This window comes from Python bivittatus, unplaced genomic scaffold (genome assembly GCF_059951505.1).
Source record: "Python bivittatus isolate LINGU-HERP-01145 unplaced genomic scaffold, Pbiv_v1 ctg000840_np1212, whole genome shotgun sequence".
NCBI lineage: Eukaryota > Metazoa > Chordata > Lepidosauria > Squamata > Pythonidae > Python > Python bivittatus.
The window spans coordinates 21,302,424-21,318,114 of record NW_028277113.1 but is presented as its reverse complement, the minus strand read 5'-3'; the positions used below and the strand labels follow the sequence as shown (position 1 = coordinate 21,318,114).

The following is a 15,691-nucleotide window of genomic DNA, read 5'->3' as shown; positions in this document are numbered from 1 at the left end:
TGCAAATAAAAGTGTAATTTATACCATGCCTGAAGCAGTGGCAATTACTGTAGCATGTCAGCTCTGTTAATGTGTAAAGATCAGGTAGACAAGGCAGATTATAAGCTGTAATTTCATTGTCAGTGTTATTGCCTCTTGAAGGCCTTACTTTCCTATAAGTTTTTAATACATTAGAATGAGCGTTGTGCTTAAGAGCTAATGATTGGGTTCTTGCCTAGGGCCTTCTGACTAAGTATTCTACAGCAGCAGGAAATGTCTAGCCCAAGTATCCCAATCTATCAGTATATGGCTGCAAAAATACAAAAGAAAATACAATAATGTTGGGTATTAGTTGAGCATCCAATGGATTTTTTGTTTTGGTGGCAGCACGTGGCAGACCTTGTGTGGGCTGTGTGTGTGTGGCAGATTTTGGGCTAAGCAGGGTCAGATGTTAAGAGTTGCATAGGAGTTCAACAAGGAATGCTTGGATTTTAGGCTAGACTATTTGGCATAGTGGTTAAAGACACCAGGCTAGAAACTGGGAAACCGTGAGTTCTAGTCCCACCTTAGCTGGATGACCTTGGACCAGTCACTCTCAGCCCTAGGAAGAAGGCAAGAGCAAGCCACTTCTGAAAATGTTGCCAAAAAAACCACAAGGACTTGTCCATACAGTCATCAGGAATCCAGACTGACTTGAAGGCACGCACAAACAAAAACGTTTTTGAAAAACGACAGTGGCCAACAACCTCCATAATATTGCCTGGAAAGCTGTAGGGCTCCATTCATGCAGACACTAGGAGTCAAACTCAATTTGAAGATATCTTTGGCTTTTTACCCATACAGTGTTGGGCATTAGTGGTTTCTCATGGACAAAATGAGTAAGATAACAAATTATCCATCCTTCACTGTGGTACTGCAAGATTGCTTTGCCCAGTGAGATTCCAAGAAGGAAAGTTCTAGCCAATGAAGTTAACCATTCTCCCAGATATAGGTCAGATGTCATATAAGAAGTAGCAGATATGAAAACTCAGCAATGTTGGTGGTTCTGCAGCTCTGCTAATTCTGCAAGACTTGGGGATAGACTTTGCGACCAAAAGCAATGACATTAGAAGTGGACCTGGGTGACATTACTGTAAAGTGCCAAATCACACACTTGAGCTGTTTTACTCCCTTACTCTGACATAACACCAGTTGCGGTCAAATGAACTTGAGGAGCCACAAAGCTCCTGGAGCAGAGGATATTGCACCAAGCAAACCTGATCTCCTAGCAAGAGGAATTTAGCGTCCAGCTAACAAACCGGCTTATATACACCAACCACAGAACTGCCCAGTGGCAGAAAATAAAGGTAACTGCCTACTTCCTGTGTCCTGATTGTAAAGATAGTCAGACATACCTCTAGTTGTAGTCTTTGTTTTAGTGCCAGTGGTCTTCAGCAAGCTGCCAGGTGTGTGAACAGAAATTCTGCCTGTGTAGAGGCTGTTATGAGAGGACAATGGCCCTGAAAGTCAGAATGCATGAGTTAAATGTGGTCTTGAAAATTATCTAGTCTAGCCCTGCCCACTACTATATGGAGATCCAACCAATTTCTTGGCCTTCTTGCATTTTTTAAAAGTACATATGTTACTCTAGATTATCTAAAGGGGAAAGGCAGGTGATAACTTCAACAATACATTGGAAATTGTGTAGCATTTGCCCAGGGAAAATGTACCCCATACTGAAAAATGTAGAAGATGCATTTCTGAAAAACTGCGGCCACCGAATTCTTGAAATGAAAAATGATAACATGGAAAGAGCCTGTAACCTACTGAGCCTCATTGGCTGCAGATGAAAAAATTTGTCAGCACTTAAATTATTAGCTAGAGAAAATGAGAGGTGTAATTCTAATAAAGATACCCTCATTAGGTATCGTTTCTGTAGCTTGCAGGAATTATATTAGAAGCAGTGATCAAGCATCAAGCGTTATTATTCCAAATCTGTTGTCTGATGTGTTAGCATTTAACATAGGTGTGCCCGCTCAGGAATTGCACCCAAAAATACATTCTTATATCCCAATTTTATCTCCTCCAAAAATGACATTCATTGTTACGTAAAGTTTTTTATCTGCAAAGCAAGCGATCCTATCTATTTCACATGCCCGACTGAATTCAATGGATCTTACAGATTGTAAAACTGATGCTTAATTTATTACGGCAGCGAGCGTCCCGACTGAAACCGAAATAGACGCAGAAATCAACAGGAACGTCCCGCCCCCGAAGTCCTTTTTAAGAGCCGGCGGTCAGGCCGCCATTGGACGAGGGAAGTGTGACGTATTCGATTTCTACCGCTTGCCCGGGACGCCACCTGTTGGTTGTCGAGCGTGAACGCTCCTGACTAAGGCATTGGATGGGCGGATGGGCTGATAAACCGCGGGAGCCTGGAAGAAAAGTTGTTTGCACAACTTGTGGCGCTCGATTTTCAGAGAGCTGCTCTTCGTGTGAGTTGCATCTCCTAACGTGACTTTGTGAGGTTTTGTATCTTCCTCATCCCAGCCGTAGGCAATGGGGGCGGGGGCGGCGACAGCGGCAGCAGGCATTCCGCTCTCACGTGCTTTTCATGCCCTACTGCCTGCTCGAATTTCTGAAAGCTCCCTCGCGCATCCTCGCCGATGCGGTGCACTCCGTGGCTGAATCCTCCTCCCCAGATCCAACGGAGGCGTCCTACAGGGTGCAAGCGATGAGGTGAGGATAGAAGTGGACTGGAGCTGGAGGCTTTAGGCGCAGGATCTACGATGGGTCAGCGACCGAGCCGGTTTGGCGGTGGCTGGCGCGCGAACGGCAGCGACGGGGTGTCTGTGGGGTGAGGGGGATCTGCGTAGCTTGGAAGAATCTCTGTGGTTCTTTACACAAAATCTGTGTGGCTTTACACAAAACAGCAACCTTTCGGACAATTGCTTGCCGAGACGTTGGAAGCTTTAAAGCAGCGTTTCTCAGACTTGGCCACTTTAAGATGTGCGAGCTTCAGCTCCCAGAATTCCCCAGCTGGGGAATTCTGGGAGCTGAAGCCCGCACATCCTAAAGTGGTCAAGTCTGAGAAACGCTGCTTTAAACGTTCCCTGGTCTTTGCGGTCTTTTTCTGGCGCGAACGGATTTGGTTGCCTCGCGCAGCTGCAGATGTCCTTCCCCAGCGCGCTTCCGCCTGCGCCGGGCAAGCGCCCCCACCGAAGGAGCTCCAGGGATCTCCGGGGGTGCAACGTGTTGCTTTCAGAAGGGGAGGCGTGGTTCCCCGGCATTCAGAGCATGGAGATAGCGGTGCTAGGAAGTGCAGTAGCTAATTCGCAAGTTCGCGGGTAGTGTTAACTGAAAAGCGCCTGTTCTTGGAGGAAGCATGTGGCGGAGGGACCCAAGATAACACACAACCCCAGTAAATGAATGAGTAGATTATGTTGGTTGACTTTCTGATTATTTACTCAGATCTGACCTATTGTGTTTCACTGGGAATTATTTCCCAAGTTTACACGCAGGGTTCAAACAGTGCACCTAAGGCAGGTTTGTTAAACAAACCCTTGTTATCCCTGTTCATACAACTTGCTAAGCCAAAACCAAACCAGCCATCTTGTGTGAGATGTGGATCTAGTCGGTGAGACTCCTAAAGGCCCATGTATTTGGTGGCTAATGTATAGGGTTTTAATATAAGAGACTTAAATTACTGTTAATCTATACAATTGTATACAGTATATTGAGCAAATATTGAGGGCCTCTGATAGGATTCTTCAAATTAAATTGTATTAATATGATCAAAAATCAGCAATAATGAGAGTAAAACAAGAACAATAACATTAATAAAGTGGGTCCAGGCTGGAAAATTAATCACTTATGTACAATTGTTTCTGTGTTTTTCACTGCAGTTACACAATAGCCTTCTTCAGATACATGAAATGCTTTTTTATAGAGGAAGGCAGGCAGCTCTTGGGGAGGAGTAGATCCAGTGGACAAATGATAGATTAGCTTTTGATTGAATATTTGGAGAAATGTCTTGAGATTAAGGATATTTTGACAGTAGAACCAGTTAGTTGGGAGAGGGCAGGCTTGCCCTTACTGGAAGTCTTCTGGAAAAGTCTTGACAACCATCTTTTGCAGATGTTTGAACTCTGGAATCCCCATATGAAGTATAAGATTTTAGCCTTCAGGGGTCAGCGATAGAGCAGAGCCAAGGAATCTAATACATCATAAAATGCCACCTGTTACACTGTCCCAAAATTGAGTAAAACTAAACATGACTGAAATCTGAGAAGATTGATACACTTCAAAGATTCCAGGATTCTTGCCCAGGTGAAATTTTATGAAATTTCAGCTATATTGAAAAAAATGGAAGAAGGGCATCTGAAAATATTGCTCACCTCTGCCAGTAGCCATAAATTATCATTACAGATTGCAGTGATGGACTCACATGTTAAGCAAAAGCAAACAGGACATATTATTGATTTATCCAGACAATTTATATGAAGCCACTTCTTTAACATTTCTGGGTGGTTAATTAATGATGTAACAAATGCCATTTAAAAAAGCAAGGAATGTAAGCATGAGAAATCAAAACAATAAATACTGAAGATTAAAACACCAAAAGCCCTGGGTGAAAAGTATACATATGATAGGACATGCTGATAGGACATACATACTGATAGGACAGTGGATACACAAACCCAGCCTCTGACTTTATGACTTTGGGCTTCTTACTAATCCAGAGTTAAACAATTCCTGGTTAGGAATTTAATATAAAATCAACAGGAAAGAGTGAATGAGTGAGAAGAGTAGACATATACGTCACTTCTAAATTTGAGTATATATATGGTACGTGTGATTCAAATTTTGTAGAGTTCTATATATGTAGTCCTTGTTTAGCAACTGTCTCGTTTAGTGACCGTTCACAGTTACAGTAGTGATGAAAAAGTAACTTTATGACCAGTCCTTGCATTTATGCCATTCGCAGGTCTGTAAAGCAAAGGAAAGCTGAAGTAAGATCATAAGCATTGTCATGGTTTCACTTAATGACCACTTCCTTAATGACCAAGTTGCCAGTCCCAATTGTGGTTGCTAAATGAGGACTACCTATGTTTTCTCTCATTTAATTTCAGTATGATTGAAAGATGTTTTAGTACATTTATACTGCCAGACTTGGTTCTATATAGGTGAGCTTGTGATTACCTTGCTAGGTTTTTGACTGCTATTTCCATTTGAGTAATGAAGAATGTCCTTTTTTTTTCTCTTTGCAGGTGTGTAAAATGGCAGAAAGACCTATTTGGGAGCAGATTGGGACAAGTTTTATACAGCTGTATTATCAACAGTTTGATACCAGTAGGGAACAATTAGGTGCCCTTTATGTATGTATCAACATATCTTTGCTCAAACAATGATTATCCTGTTGATGCAATGAATGGGTTATTGGCTTGAGAGCTCTTTTGTGTCTACAAAAGCAGCAAAAGTTGTAGTTCAAAGGTCTAATTCCCACCCAATTTCAAGCAGGACTGGTGGAAAATAACCAGCAGCTTTACTTCAAGCTCTTTTCTTACATGCTGGCCAGAGCAGAAGATTGGAAGCTTGTTGTGTATTTACAACTTAAGTTTTTGGGTTGTCATAGCTGGTGGGCTCTTACTGGGTGCTCTGGGAGATTGGGCTGGTTTGAATTGAAATCCAGCTCCTCTTTATCTGTATCCTTGTATGGCTTTCTGTCCAAGTCCATTACATCAGTATCCCTTACGCTGTCACATTGTCTTTGCTCCCTTTAACAGTGTGGGTGTGCACAGATGGAGATTAAGCTGCAAACCGGGGTGGACAATCTTTTTGTTTTCTGGAGAGGGAGATATGGGCTAACCTTTTAAGAAATGTCTGTCGACTGATGAATGGGGGAAAAACAATGAGTGGATGGTGTCAGTGGCAAAAATGGATAGTACTACATATTTTTCTCTCTTAACAGTTTCTGTTTTCATTTTTGGTACCTCCTTCCTCTCTCTCTGGCTCCCTCTTTTCCTTCCTTCTCTGACAAGCTCTGATAAGATCATTTTTATCTATCACTCTGAGGTCCAATATATAGAAAATATTGCACCAGACCTGGTAGGGTGGGTGGATAATTCATTGAGGATTTCTTGCCAGCGCTAGACCTGAGATTATTCATTTGTGTATTTTGCTTTCTTTTGATAATTTCAATGTGCAAGTTACTGAAATGTCCCTTTTTTGCAGACAGATGCTTCCTGTTTGTCATGGGAAGGTCAACAGTTCCAAGGAAAAGCTTCAATTATGGAAAAATTGATGGTATATTATTTATCAGTCTAAAATTCATAATTAATTAATGTTGTTATCTTTAATGTTCCATGCAGTGACTTTAAATAATTACCTGTAAAATGTTCCTTATTGGGGAAGCCAGAAGAGTCCTAGTGGACTCTCTCGTTTCTTATGGTTATGTGATACCTTCTAAGGATTTAATGGTCTTCTTTTTGATAACAGAGGCTTCCTTTCCAAAAAATTCAGCATAATATAACATCCCAGGATCATCAACCAGCTCCTGACAATTGTATCCTTAGTATGGTAGTTGGCCAACTGAAGGTGAGATTTGTGATTGTTTTATCTTTGGTTAAGATACATACAAAGCTTCTAAGACTTAACATTACAGCTAGAATATTAAGGCATCCAGAGTGTATTTTACTGTTTTATAGTATTTTTCTCAAAGTATATTAGAGACATAAACTAAATCTATCAAAAAATGACATCAGATACAGTACAATCTTACCAGAAGTGTTAAATTCCATTGATGTATTTCTGTTGAAATCAGTGAGCCTCAGAAATGCATGCATTTGCTTAGTTTTTTCTATAATATTTAAATTACTGTGTGGAATTTATTTATATGTTGACCCACTAACATTAAGCTTGTCTTCTCTCAATGTAGGTGGATGATGATCCAGTAATGGGGTTCCACCAGTTGTTTGTTCTCAAAAACATGAATGACAAATGGGTTTGTTCTAATGACATATTTAGGCTGGCTCTATACAATTTTGCTTGAAATTTCTGCTGTTGGCCCTGCCTCTTACACCTTTTAAATATCAAATAAATTTTGATTTTGTGTTTGAATTGTTCTCTTTCTGTAACTGCAACTGAAAAGCATTTATCTCCTATTAACTGAAATAATTAAGATAGTTGCAGTATTAGATATTCTTTCCTTTAATATAAAACATTTAATATTTTATAAGAAAATACTTTGGCTATTTTAACTATATTAAACTTGTTGAGATATACAGTATTGATTTCTTATACAAATAGCAGTGTGGCAACAAAATAATCTGCATGTGGTCCTGTTAGTGAACCCAAAAGAAGAATTGCTATGCCTAAATACCATTTTTCACAAGATTCAAATTTAATAATATTTTCATATTATTTCTTAATAATGTGATATTACCTCAGGAAAAGTAATCCACATCTGTTAGCCATGAACATATAAATATTAATTCATACAAAAGTGACACAGCAGAGCAAACCACTGAAAACTGGAGCTGATTAAACTGATATTGTAAATCACTATAAGAAGAAGAAATATGACCAATGGGTCTGCCTTTCATATTACAAGTTTCAACAAGTGTGCTGAGATGAAAACGCCCCATCCACAATATTAATCTAGTTCTAAAGGTAGTTATTCTTTCAAAATGGTTGCAAAGAAGTGATATAAACTGTGCTACATATTCTCTGTTTCAACCTGTATATTTCTATACCTTGCATTTAAACAAAAACCCTTTGATGCAATGTGTGGCAAAAAAAATATAATTTTACACAATTCTGTTTTTCACCCCATAAAAATTACAAAACATTGAATGCTGTTTCTAAAGTAGGATGCCTTCTCTTATGAAATTCTTTGATCATAAGAATATAAACATGCATATTTTCAATTTGTAGTGATTCTATTGCCAAATGTACCTTGTTTTTTGAGCAGTGAGATGTTTCAAGGTAATTTCTTACTCAGGGTTGGTTTCCTTTGAAAGGAGGTTGCTGAAGACTAACTGGAATTTTGTACTATTTAGATTTATTAACAGAGGTGCAGTGTTCACCATCTAAACACTGCAACTGAACTCCAGTCCATGTCTCTGAAATGAGATTTAAAAGGAACCATCAAGCATCCCAAAATGCTTGCAGAGGTCAAAACACAGTCTTCTGCTTCACTGCAATCTATAACTCAGACATTGCGTTATCTACCCTTAGAAAAATGGGAAAGGCATAGTTTTTTTTATGGGGTTTTTCTCTTCAGAACAGTCCTGACAAAAATCTGTATCAGGAAGTAATGTGCTATTAAGTATGCAAGGGAAGATATCATTGGCCAGTTTACTCTGGGTAGGCCTGGCCTATCAGTTTCCTATTTAGCCATCCTCTTGTTCCAGACCTCAGTGGTAGAATCATGGATCGCTCCTTCTAACTCAACAGTGGCCGAGTTCACATATCTTCCAAAACCATAAATCCTGATTTCCAACCACAATAGCTGGGTTCCTACTAGAATTATACAAATTATTTGATGAGGCATTTTCTATAGAAGTGCCCCTGTAGACCATGAAGCCCCAAAGCACCTCCAGCTCCTTAGAGCCTTGAAGCTGATTCATGGAAGTTTCCTCTGCTGCTGAGATAGCTACTGGAGCAGCCGCTGTTTCGCTTTGCTGGTGGCCTTGGGAAGGTTTTGAAGTGACATATTTGGCTGCTTTGCAGCTTCATGGAGCAAGTGCAGAAAGGGGCTTTACTCAAAAAGGTTTGTGTGGTCTGTCATCTGCTGTACTGAGGACCAAATGAGGCACGTTATCCTCAACTAGTTTCTCTGGCGGTATATGGGAAAACTGGCTTTACAGAACATTCAGAAGCTACGGTATTCTAAGTTAAGATTTGTTTGAAAGCCAGAAGGGAAACTTCCAGTTTAGCAGGATCTAGGTTTTCTTAGAGCCAGTTTGGTGGTGTAGGTAAGGCACCAGGCTAGAAACTGGGAGACCGTGAGTTCCAGTCCCACCTTAGGCACAAAACCAGCTGGATGACCTTGGGCCAGTCACTCTCAGCCCTAGGAAGCAGGCAATGGCAAACCACTTTCAAAAGTTTTTGCCAAGAAAACTGCAGGGGCTAGTCCAGGCAGTTGCCAGGAGTCAACAATGGCTTGAAGGCACCAAAATAACAGGTTTTCTTCATTTACCATGACATGTTTTCTCAGAAATGATGTGAATCCTGATGCTAGGCCTCTTATCTCTTGCTAGTCCATGATTCCAAGGAAAGCTACAGATTCCAAGAACAAAGATACACAGTTTTCCTTGATTTCTATTATATAATCAGGCAGTGAGATGGGACAATTCCAAAACTATTCTGCAGGATGAAAACTAGAGAGCTTTTGATAGTGTTGGATGGAAGGATAAATGACATGCTTGAGGGGAAATTGTACCTTATATAGGGACATACGAAAACACTTAATGGGTTGAGAATAGAGCAGTATTAATTTCAGTAGCTATTCCTCCTGCCACTTATGTATATGCTGGCCAGACCCACATTCAACTAGCATATGAAGTGGCAGTATCAGTGTATTTATATACCTCCCATAGAACAAGTATATGCAGGTGGGATGTGATCGGCTCAAATCCTCCATCTTACAATAGCGTTCCAGATTTAGAACCATTTTTAGCTGGCCAAATGCATGGACCATGGAGGAAAGGCTGAGGGAAATTAAAAAAAAACATAGTTTGGTTTGAAAGTTGTCCGTTCAAGCATCTTTCAAAAGCCAAACTATTCCAAGCGCTGTAACTTACCCATCACATCACTCAACTCTTCCTATTTCTGTCACTTACCTAACTGTAACTAAAGGAGATATTAAGTGTGTTGGCTCTTCCCTTCTTTGAACTCTCCCTCTTAATGCTGATCTCCCTGGTCATGTAACATTTATGTAACTATGGAAAAAGATTGTGCCTATATTGGAAAGTAGTTATTAGAAAGCCAAACTAATGCTGGCTGGGGAATTCTGGGAATTGAAGTCCACACATCTTAAAGTGGCCAAGTCTGAAAAACACTGATCTAGAAGCTACAACTATGTTTCTAGTGGCTACAATTGCATGGTATGGACTGCCTAACCTTTCAGACACTGGAGGCTGTGTCTGCATGATGGCCCAGGCTCCAATTGCTGTGTTGCTCAGCCTGAAGGACACAGCTCTTGCTGGGCTCAAGCGACCTGGGGGCCAGGGTGTGGCCACTACCTTTTCCTTCAAACGGCATTTCTAACTCAACTATGTGCTTGCCCTTTAGGAAGTGCCTTGCCAAGATGCACTTTCCAGTCTGCCGTTGCCTTCAGTGGGTTAAAGCCATTCCTACTGGACTGCTGACTAGACTGCCATCTCAGTTGCTAACCCTTACTCACTAAAGGGAGGCTCCCCCTTCCACTGACTGTCTGCTATCAAAGGAAGGGGAAAAAAGCAAAGATGACCGCCTGCTCCTGCCCAGATCAAACCTGAGGGAGCTGTTCTAAAACATTTCCTACTTCCAGATGCTGTTTTAACTTATTTTGTTCCTACTTTTCTAGTTAGAGGCAGACTTTGGGAGGGTGTTGGGGGAAAAATTTGTTGCTGGCCTCTTTTGAATATTACTTCAGCTGCAAGCAGTCAAGCCAACTGTTGTGTTTTCAGGCTCTTTTCCATTGCTGCAACCCAATATCTGGACCGATAGTAAATGCACTTTGGAGCCCTACGGAGAGGACTCTGTAAGGATACAGAGAACTGAGAAAATAGTAAAAACATCACCTTGCACTAGCTGGAGTTATAACAGCTAAAGGATCTAATTGTCAGCCTTTCAGGATAGTATAGACAAGAAGCACAAACCATGAGCATTAACACTATCTTTACAGGTAGTTTTCATTTAGCAACCACAATTGGGACTAGCGACTCGGTCATTAAGCAAAGTGGTTGCTAAGTGAAACAGCAACTATGTTTATTATCTTACTTCAGCTTTCGTTTGCATTACAGACCTGCGAAGATTTTTTCAACAGTATCTTTCCTCCAGATAGATAAAGTTATACAGATATATTAATCTCTATATACACACATAATACTGAAATAAGGGTATGAAAATATACTTTCGTTATGTTTTGAGAACTACAAGGCACTGGTGTTAACTGTCATTTACTTTGGGAACTTTCCTATTCCGGAAAATTCCACACCATTAAGAAGACAGGCAAAAAACTGAGCTATTAAACTGATTACATAATTTTCAGATGATTTTTCTATTCTCAGACTTCAGTTTCAACAATGATGTTTCCCTGTTGCTATCCTGATGAAATTAAACAAATCTTTGACTGAAACAACTCTTTAAAAAAAAAAAAAAGATGCTTTCAGACAAGGTTTCATTGTGCATTTTGCCTTATTCACACAATTTCATGAGGGTTCCAGCCAATGTCATTCCATATCATTCTGTCTTCTCTGATCACTTCTGGCATTTTTCTTTCCAGAAAAAAAGTTCAGTTAATCTGCAAAATTCATTTTAATTGTTAGTAAACAGGAGACAGTCATCTGTTTGGATTGCCCTGAAGTCATACTATGGATAATATAGTGGGCTTCATAATTAACTGAAGATATGAAACAAGGGTTCTTATCCTGGTTCTGATTCTGGCAACATCCTTTATGATACATGGAGATTCTCCCCTTTCCTCTCTATTTTACTTTAAACTCTGTTGAAGGATGTATTCTCAAGAACAAAATAAAATGCAACAAGCTGAAAAAATCATTTGTAAACAGGGAAAGCTTTACTTGCAAGTCTTATTTAAGGTGACTGGAAGAAAATCAACACATCAACATATTAGATGACATTCATAGACTCTGGAATACAATATTAAAAATAGACATAAGCACTAGTGTAAAGAATAATGTTGGATTTCTTCTTGTGGGTAAAAGATCTCTTACTTTGGTAATGTGCTAGAGATCAAAAAGAAAGTTCAATCAACACCTTAGAAATCTAATTTTGTAGAATATTTGAGATACTCCTCATTGAATAAGGTATCACAGAAAATATGTTTCTTGTACCAAGCTTAGACATCAAAGGAAGAAGATGTGTCTGGTATCTTACCATCAACGATGAATTTGTGACATTTTTGTTTAGTTTTGGGAAAGCAAGTATCCATTACAAAACACAAGAGGGTGAGTGCTTCTTTCTAAACTGTTTGCACGCAATATCAGTTGGACTTTCCTCATTCTGATTAGTTTAAATTATTTTTTAAAGAGATCGAGAACAACTGATAGTAAGTGTTGTTATTATGACATTAATACAATAATATACAAATTAAAATGAAACCATTTGTCAGTTGTGGAGTTCTTGGTGCTCTCTGAACTTGGTTGTTTGATTGCAGACGTTTCATTACCAACTGCACTGATGATGTTACCTAGCTGGGTAATGAAACGTCTGCAAACAAACAACCAAGCTCAGAAAGCACCAAGAACTCTACAATTCAACCCTGAGCTCCTATAATGGTTTATGGGAATGACCTTGGGAGGCGGGCAAGAGCCGCAGATTAGACAATGGACAAATATGAGGCTGCTTAGCCCACAGAAGCAATGGGGGTGTAGCAGACATCTCAGAAGGGACCTTCCCTAGTTTCTTGGACTGTAAAGGTGGCAGGGGTGGGAGAGATGTACTTTCAGACCTGCAAGATTCTGTTAATGTAAACTTACAATAAAATTAGAGCTAGTACATCTGGGTGTGCTTCTTGTCTGGACTACCTCACAAGGCTGACATCAATCTTAAAAGTCTCAAAGTACATCTCTCTACCCTCACCTTTACAGTCCAAGAAACTAGGGAGGGTCCCTTCTGAGACATTTGCCCCACTCCCATTGCTTCTGCAGGCTAAGCTGCCTCTTATCTGACAGTTGTCTAGTCTGCGGCTCTTTCCCCTGCCTCCCAAGGTCATTCCCACATACCATTATAACTACAGATATTCTCTTCTATTGGAACCATTTGTCAGTTCTTGGTATGCTCTTTCTCCCCTTGTTTTGCTTATCTAATGTATATTGAGAACCCTCTGTGTTCAGTACCTAGCACAATATTGAAGGTGAATAAAAATTAAGTAAACTTAGAGCTAGGTTGGGGAGAAGATCATGCTGGAAAAGGTCTATCTATGTGGTTATTAAGAGTTGACAATGACTTGATGGCACATTATCAATCAATCAATCAATCAATCAAAATGTTAGTAGTAATACAGATATCAAGACAATTCAGTTTTATGCATAGAACTAAGTAAGATGAGTAACATAAGCATTCCAGTATAATGGGATTGTGGCCAATAATTTGTGTTTAATAATGGTACGTGTATAGTTGATCTTCCTCCCCTCTGCTGTCTTCCCAAATCTGCTCTGGAAAGTTGGGACCCCTCCATATTTGGGAACTGGGGTGGGGAAGAAAGAAAGGGAATGTTCAGTTGTACAAAGAGAATTCTACTTGTTTTTAGAATCATATTTATGTTTACTTATATTAAAACTTATAACTTGTCTTTCCCAAAGGTTCACAAAATATTAAAACCACATTTTTTTTACTAAAAACACAGCTAAACTTTGAAACACATAATTGGTGGTAATAGTAAAACAGCAGCAAATATTATTAACTAAAATGCCCCATTGCAGTATGGGAGGTAATCTTAAAATAATAATATATTGACAAATTAAAAGACTGAGAAAATAAAAATGTCTTTGATGCCAGAAAAATAGTAAAGTTGCCACGCAGATCAGATGTCCTCCACTAGGGAGGGCGTTCTGAGCTGATAGCCATCACTGAGAAGGCCTCTTTCAGGCAAGGTCCTTTTGTACCTTATATGTGAAGGCAGCTGGAGCAAGTTTGGATAGGAGTACAAGGGAAGAGGTATCCCTTTAGCTATTGGTCCCAAGCTATGAAGAGTTTTATAATTAAAGTAGCACCTTAAATTAAGACTGGAAACAAATTAGGGGCTAGGGATGCTTTTTTATGCTTTTTAAACTTCTTAATAATGACTATTTTCTGACTTGTTCATTGTTTGATATCTTTGTTGTATACCCCCTAGAGTCACTTCTTGTGAGATGGGTGGCCATATAAATTTAATAAATAAATAAGTAAGTAAATAAGTAAAATGGTATAATATTGACATAATATGATAATAATGTCCAGGTACTCTTGCTGAAATATTCAGAAGTAATTGAAGTTTCTGAACGACTTTCAAAGATAGCCTATGTACAGTATAGCATACTGCTGTAGGTAAGAAATTTCCAGGGCATGGATTACTGAGGGGAAGCTATTCAATTATAACTGTAGTTGGATCTCTATCTTAAGCTTGTCAAAGTGCTTCATGCCACAGAGGACAATTAAGCTTCTAAAGACACAGATGGATCTAGGAGTACTCTCAAACTAACATCTTCCTTTAGGGGAATAGCAACCCAGACAGGCAAACCATCCTTACAGATGATAGTGCCGTCAGCATTCTGATGATAATCCATTCTAAACCACCAGTGTTTTATGTAGTTGTTAAAAACCAAAGAGTGCAGAATAGATAGGTATGGACAGAGTCTGAAGGATTATTTGAGAAAGAATATCCCTCAGTACCATTTTATCGACTCTCCTGTTGAGGTAATAAACTGCAAAGTTTTACACCTATTCTTGACCCATATTTTCTGTTTGACATCTTGGACAATGATAATGGAGACAGCCAAGAGGTCTCAAAAGTAAAAATAATCAACCAAGCCAACAAAGCCTACACTAGCAATGATCATGTAACTTGATTCTAAGCTCCTTGAAAAATCTTCTTTTTCATTTCTGAGTTCAATCTCACAATCCCAACTACAATCTGTTTGAAATACTATCTTTAAAGTATGCGGACTGCATTTATATGGACTAATCCTGCACCAATGAAAAAACTACATTAATCAGAGGTGGGATGGGAAATAATAATATTCCATGTAGTACTGCACCTGGGTGTACAGTATTTAATGTTCTGAATATCTTAAAAAACATACTTTGGAAAGGTGAATCTTTTGGAGTGAGTGGCTGTAATAAATCTAAATAAAACTATTAATAATAATGATCAGTTTTGTAAATTTGGTTTATATTACGTCCAACAGGTAGAAACAATGGTTTGAGATCAAATGAAAAATGGAGTTTCATATTATGCAATCTGGATTTTTTTTCAGTTAATTATTGATTGTTCTTTGGGTAGACCTTAAAAGTCCAAGACAAAAATATACAATATGCAATTATTGAGCAAGAGGTTTATATACAACTGAGATTCTCCATGAAGATTGTGATGGTATTCTTCTCTGTTTCATCATCCATCATATGGTAGAAAGTAAAACTTGCCATCAAACTTTCAACATGACTCATAGAATCATAGGGTTGGGAGGGACCTTGGAGGTCTTCTAGTCCAACCCCCAAATTTAAGATTCAAAATAATCTTAAGTAACAGGAAATTATGATGGTTTTAGCCTTCTTGCTCTTTGAGGGAAACTCAAAGGATTGCATAATCTGAATGGGGAAGAAGATCCTTGTTTGATCATCTTTGCAAAGCAGTATGACTTACTGTAGAATGGACACCTTGTGAAACAGGTTCCAGTGGTTTCTTTCTCCTAAGGAAAATACAGCTTCTTGACATGGATGTATTTCATTGGTTGTTGGATATGAAGGGGGATTTCAAGAATACACTGATGCAAATGAGGCTTCTACAAAATTCTATAAACATGAA

The 15,691-nt window shown here is 39.2% G+C and overlaps 1 protein-coding gene across 4 annotated transcripts; it reads left to right on the top strand.

Annotated features, from left to right (window-relative positions):
- The first annotated feature begins 2,394 nt into the window (after positions 1-2,394).
- On the top strand, positions 2,395-7,571 carry LOC103049567 (nuclear transport factor 2-like). Of its 4 annotated transcripts, none has more exons than XM_007426435.4 (5): positions 2,395-2,453; positions 5,229-5,336; positions 6,193-6,264; positions 6,457-6,555; positions 6,896-7,571. In XM_007426435.4, the coding sequence occupies exons 2-5, from the start codon at positions 5,238-5,240 to the stop codon at positions 7,007-7,009; spliced, it is 384 nt and encodes a 127-aa protein (XP_007426497.1). In that variant the 5' UTR covers positions 2,395-2,453; positions 5,229-5,237; the 3' UTR covers positions 7,010-7,571. The 4 variants fall into 4 exon arrangements, with proteins under 4 accessions (XP_007426497.1, XP_025021321.1, XP_087986738.1 ...); XM_025165553.2 differs by lacking the exon at positions 2,395-2,453 and adding an exon at positions 2,467-2,697; XM_088130612.1 differs by lacking the exon at positions 2,395-2,453 and adding an exon at positions 3,157-3,379.
- Positions 7,572-15,691: the final 8,120 nt, after the last annotated feature.

Coding starts and splice junctions, on each gene's coding strand:
- LOC103049567 (XM_007426435.4), top strand. CDS start 5,238: ATGGCAGAAAGACCTATTTGGGAGCAGATTGGGACAAGTTTTATACAG. Junction 6,265..6,456: donor CAATTATGGAAAAATTGATG/GTATATTATTTA, acceptor TTTTGATAACAG/AGGCTTCCTTTCCAAAAAAT. Junction 6,556..6,895: donor TGGTAGTTGGCCAACTGAAG/GTGAGATTTGTG, acceptor CTCTCAATGTAG/GTGGATGATGATCCAGTAAT.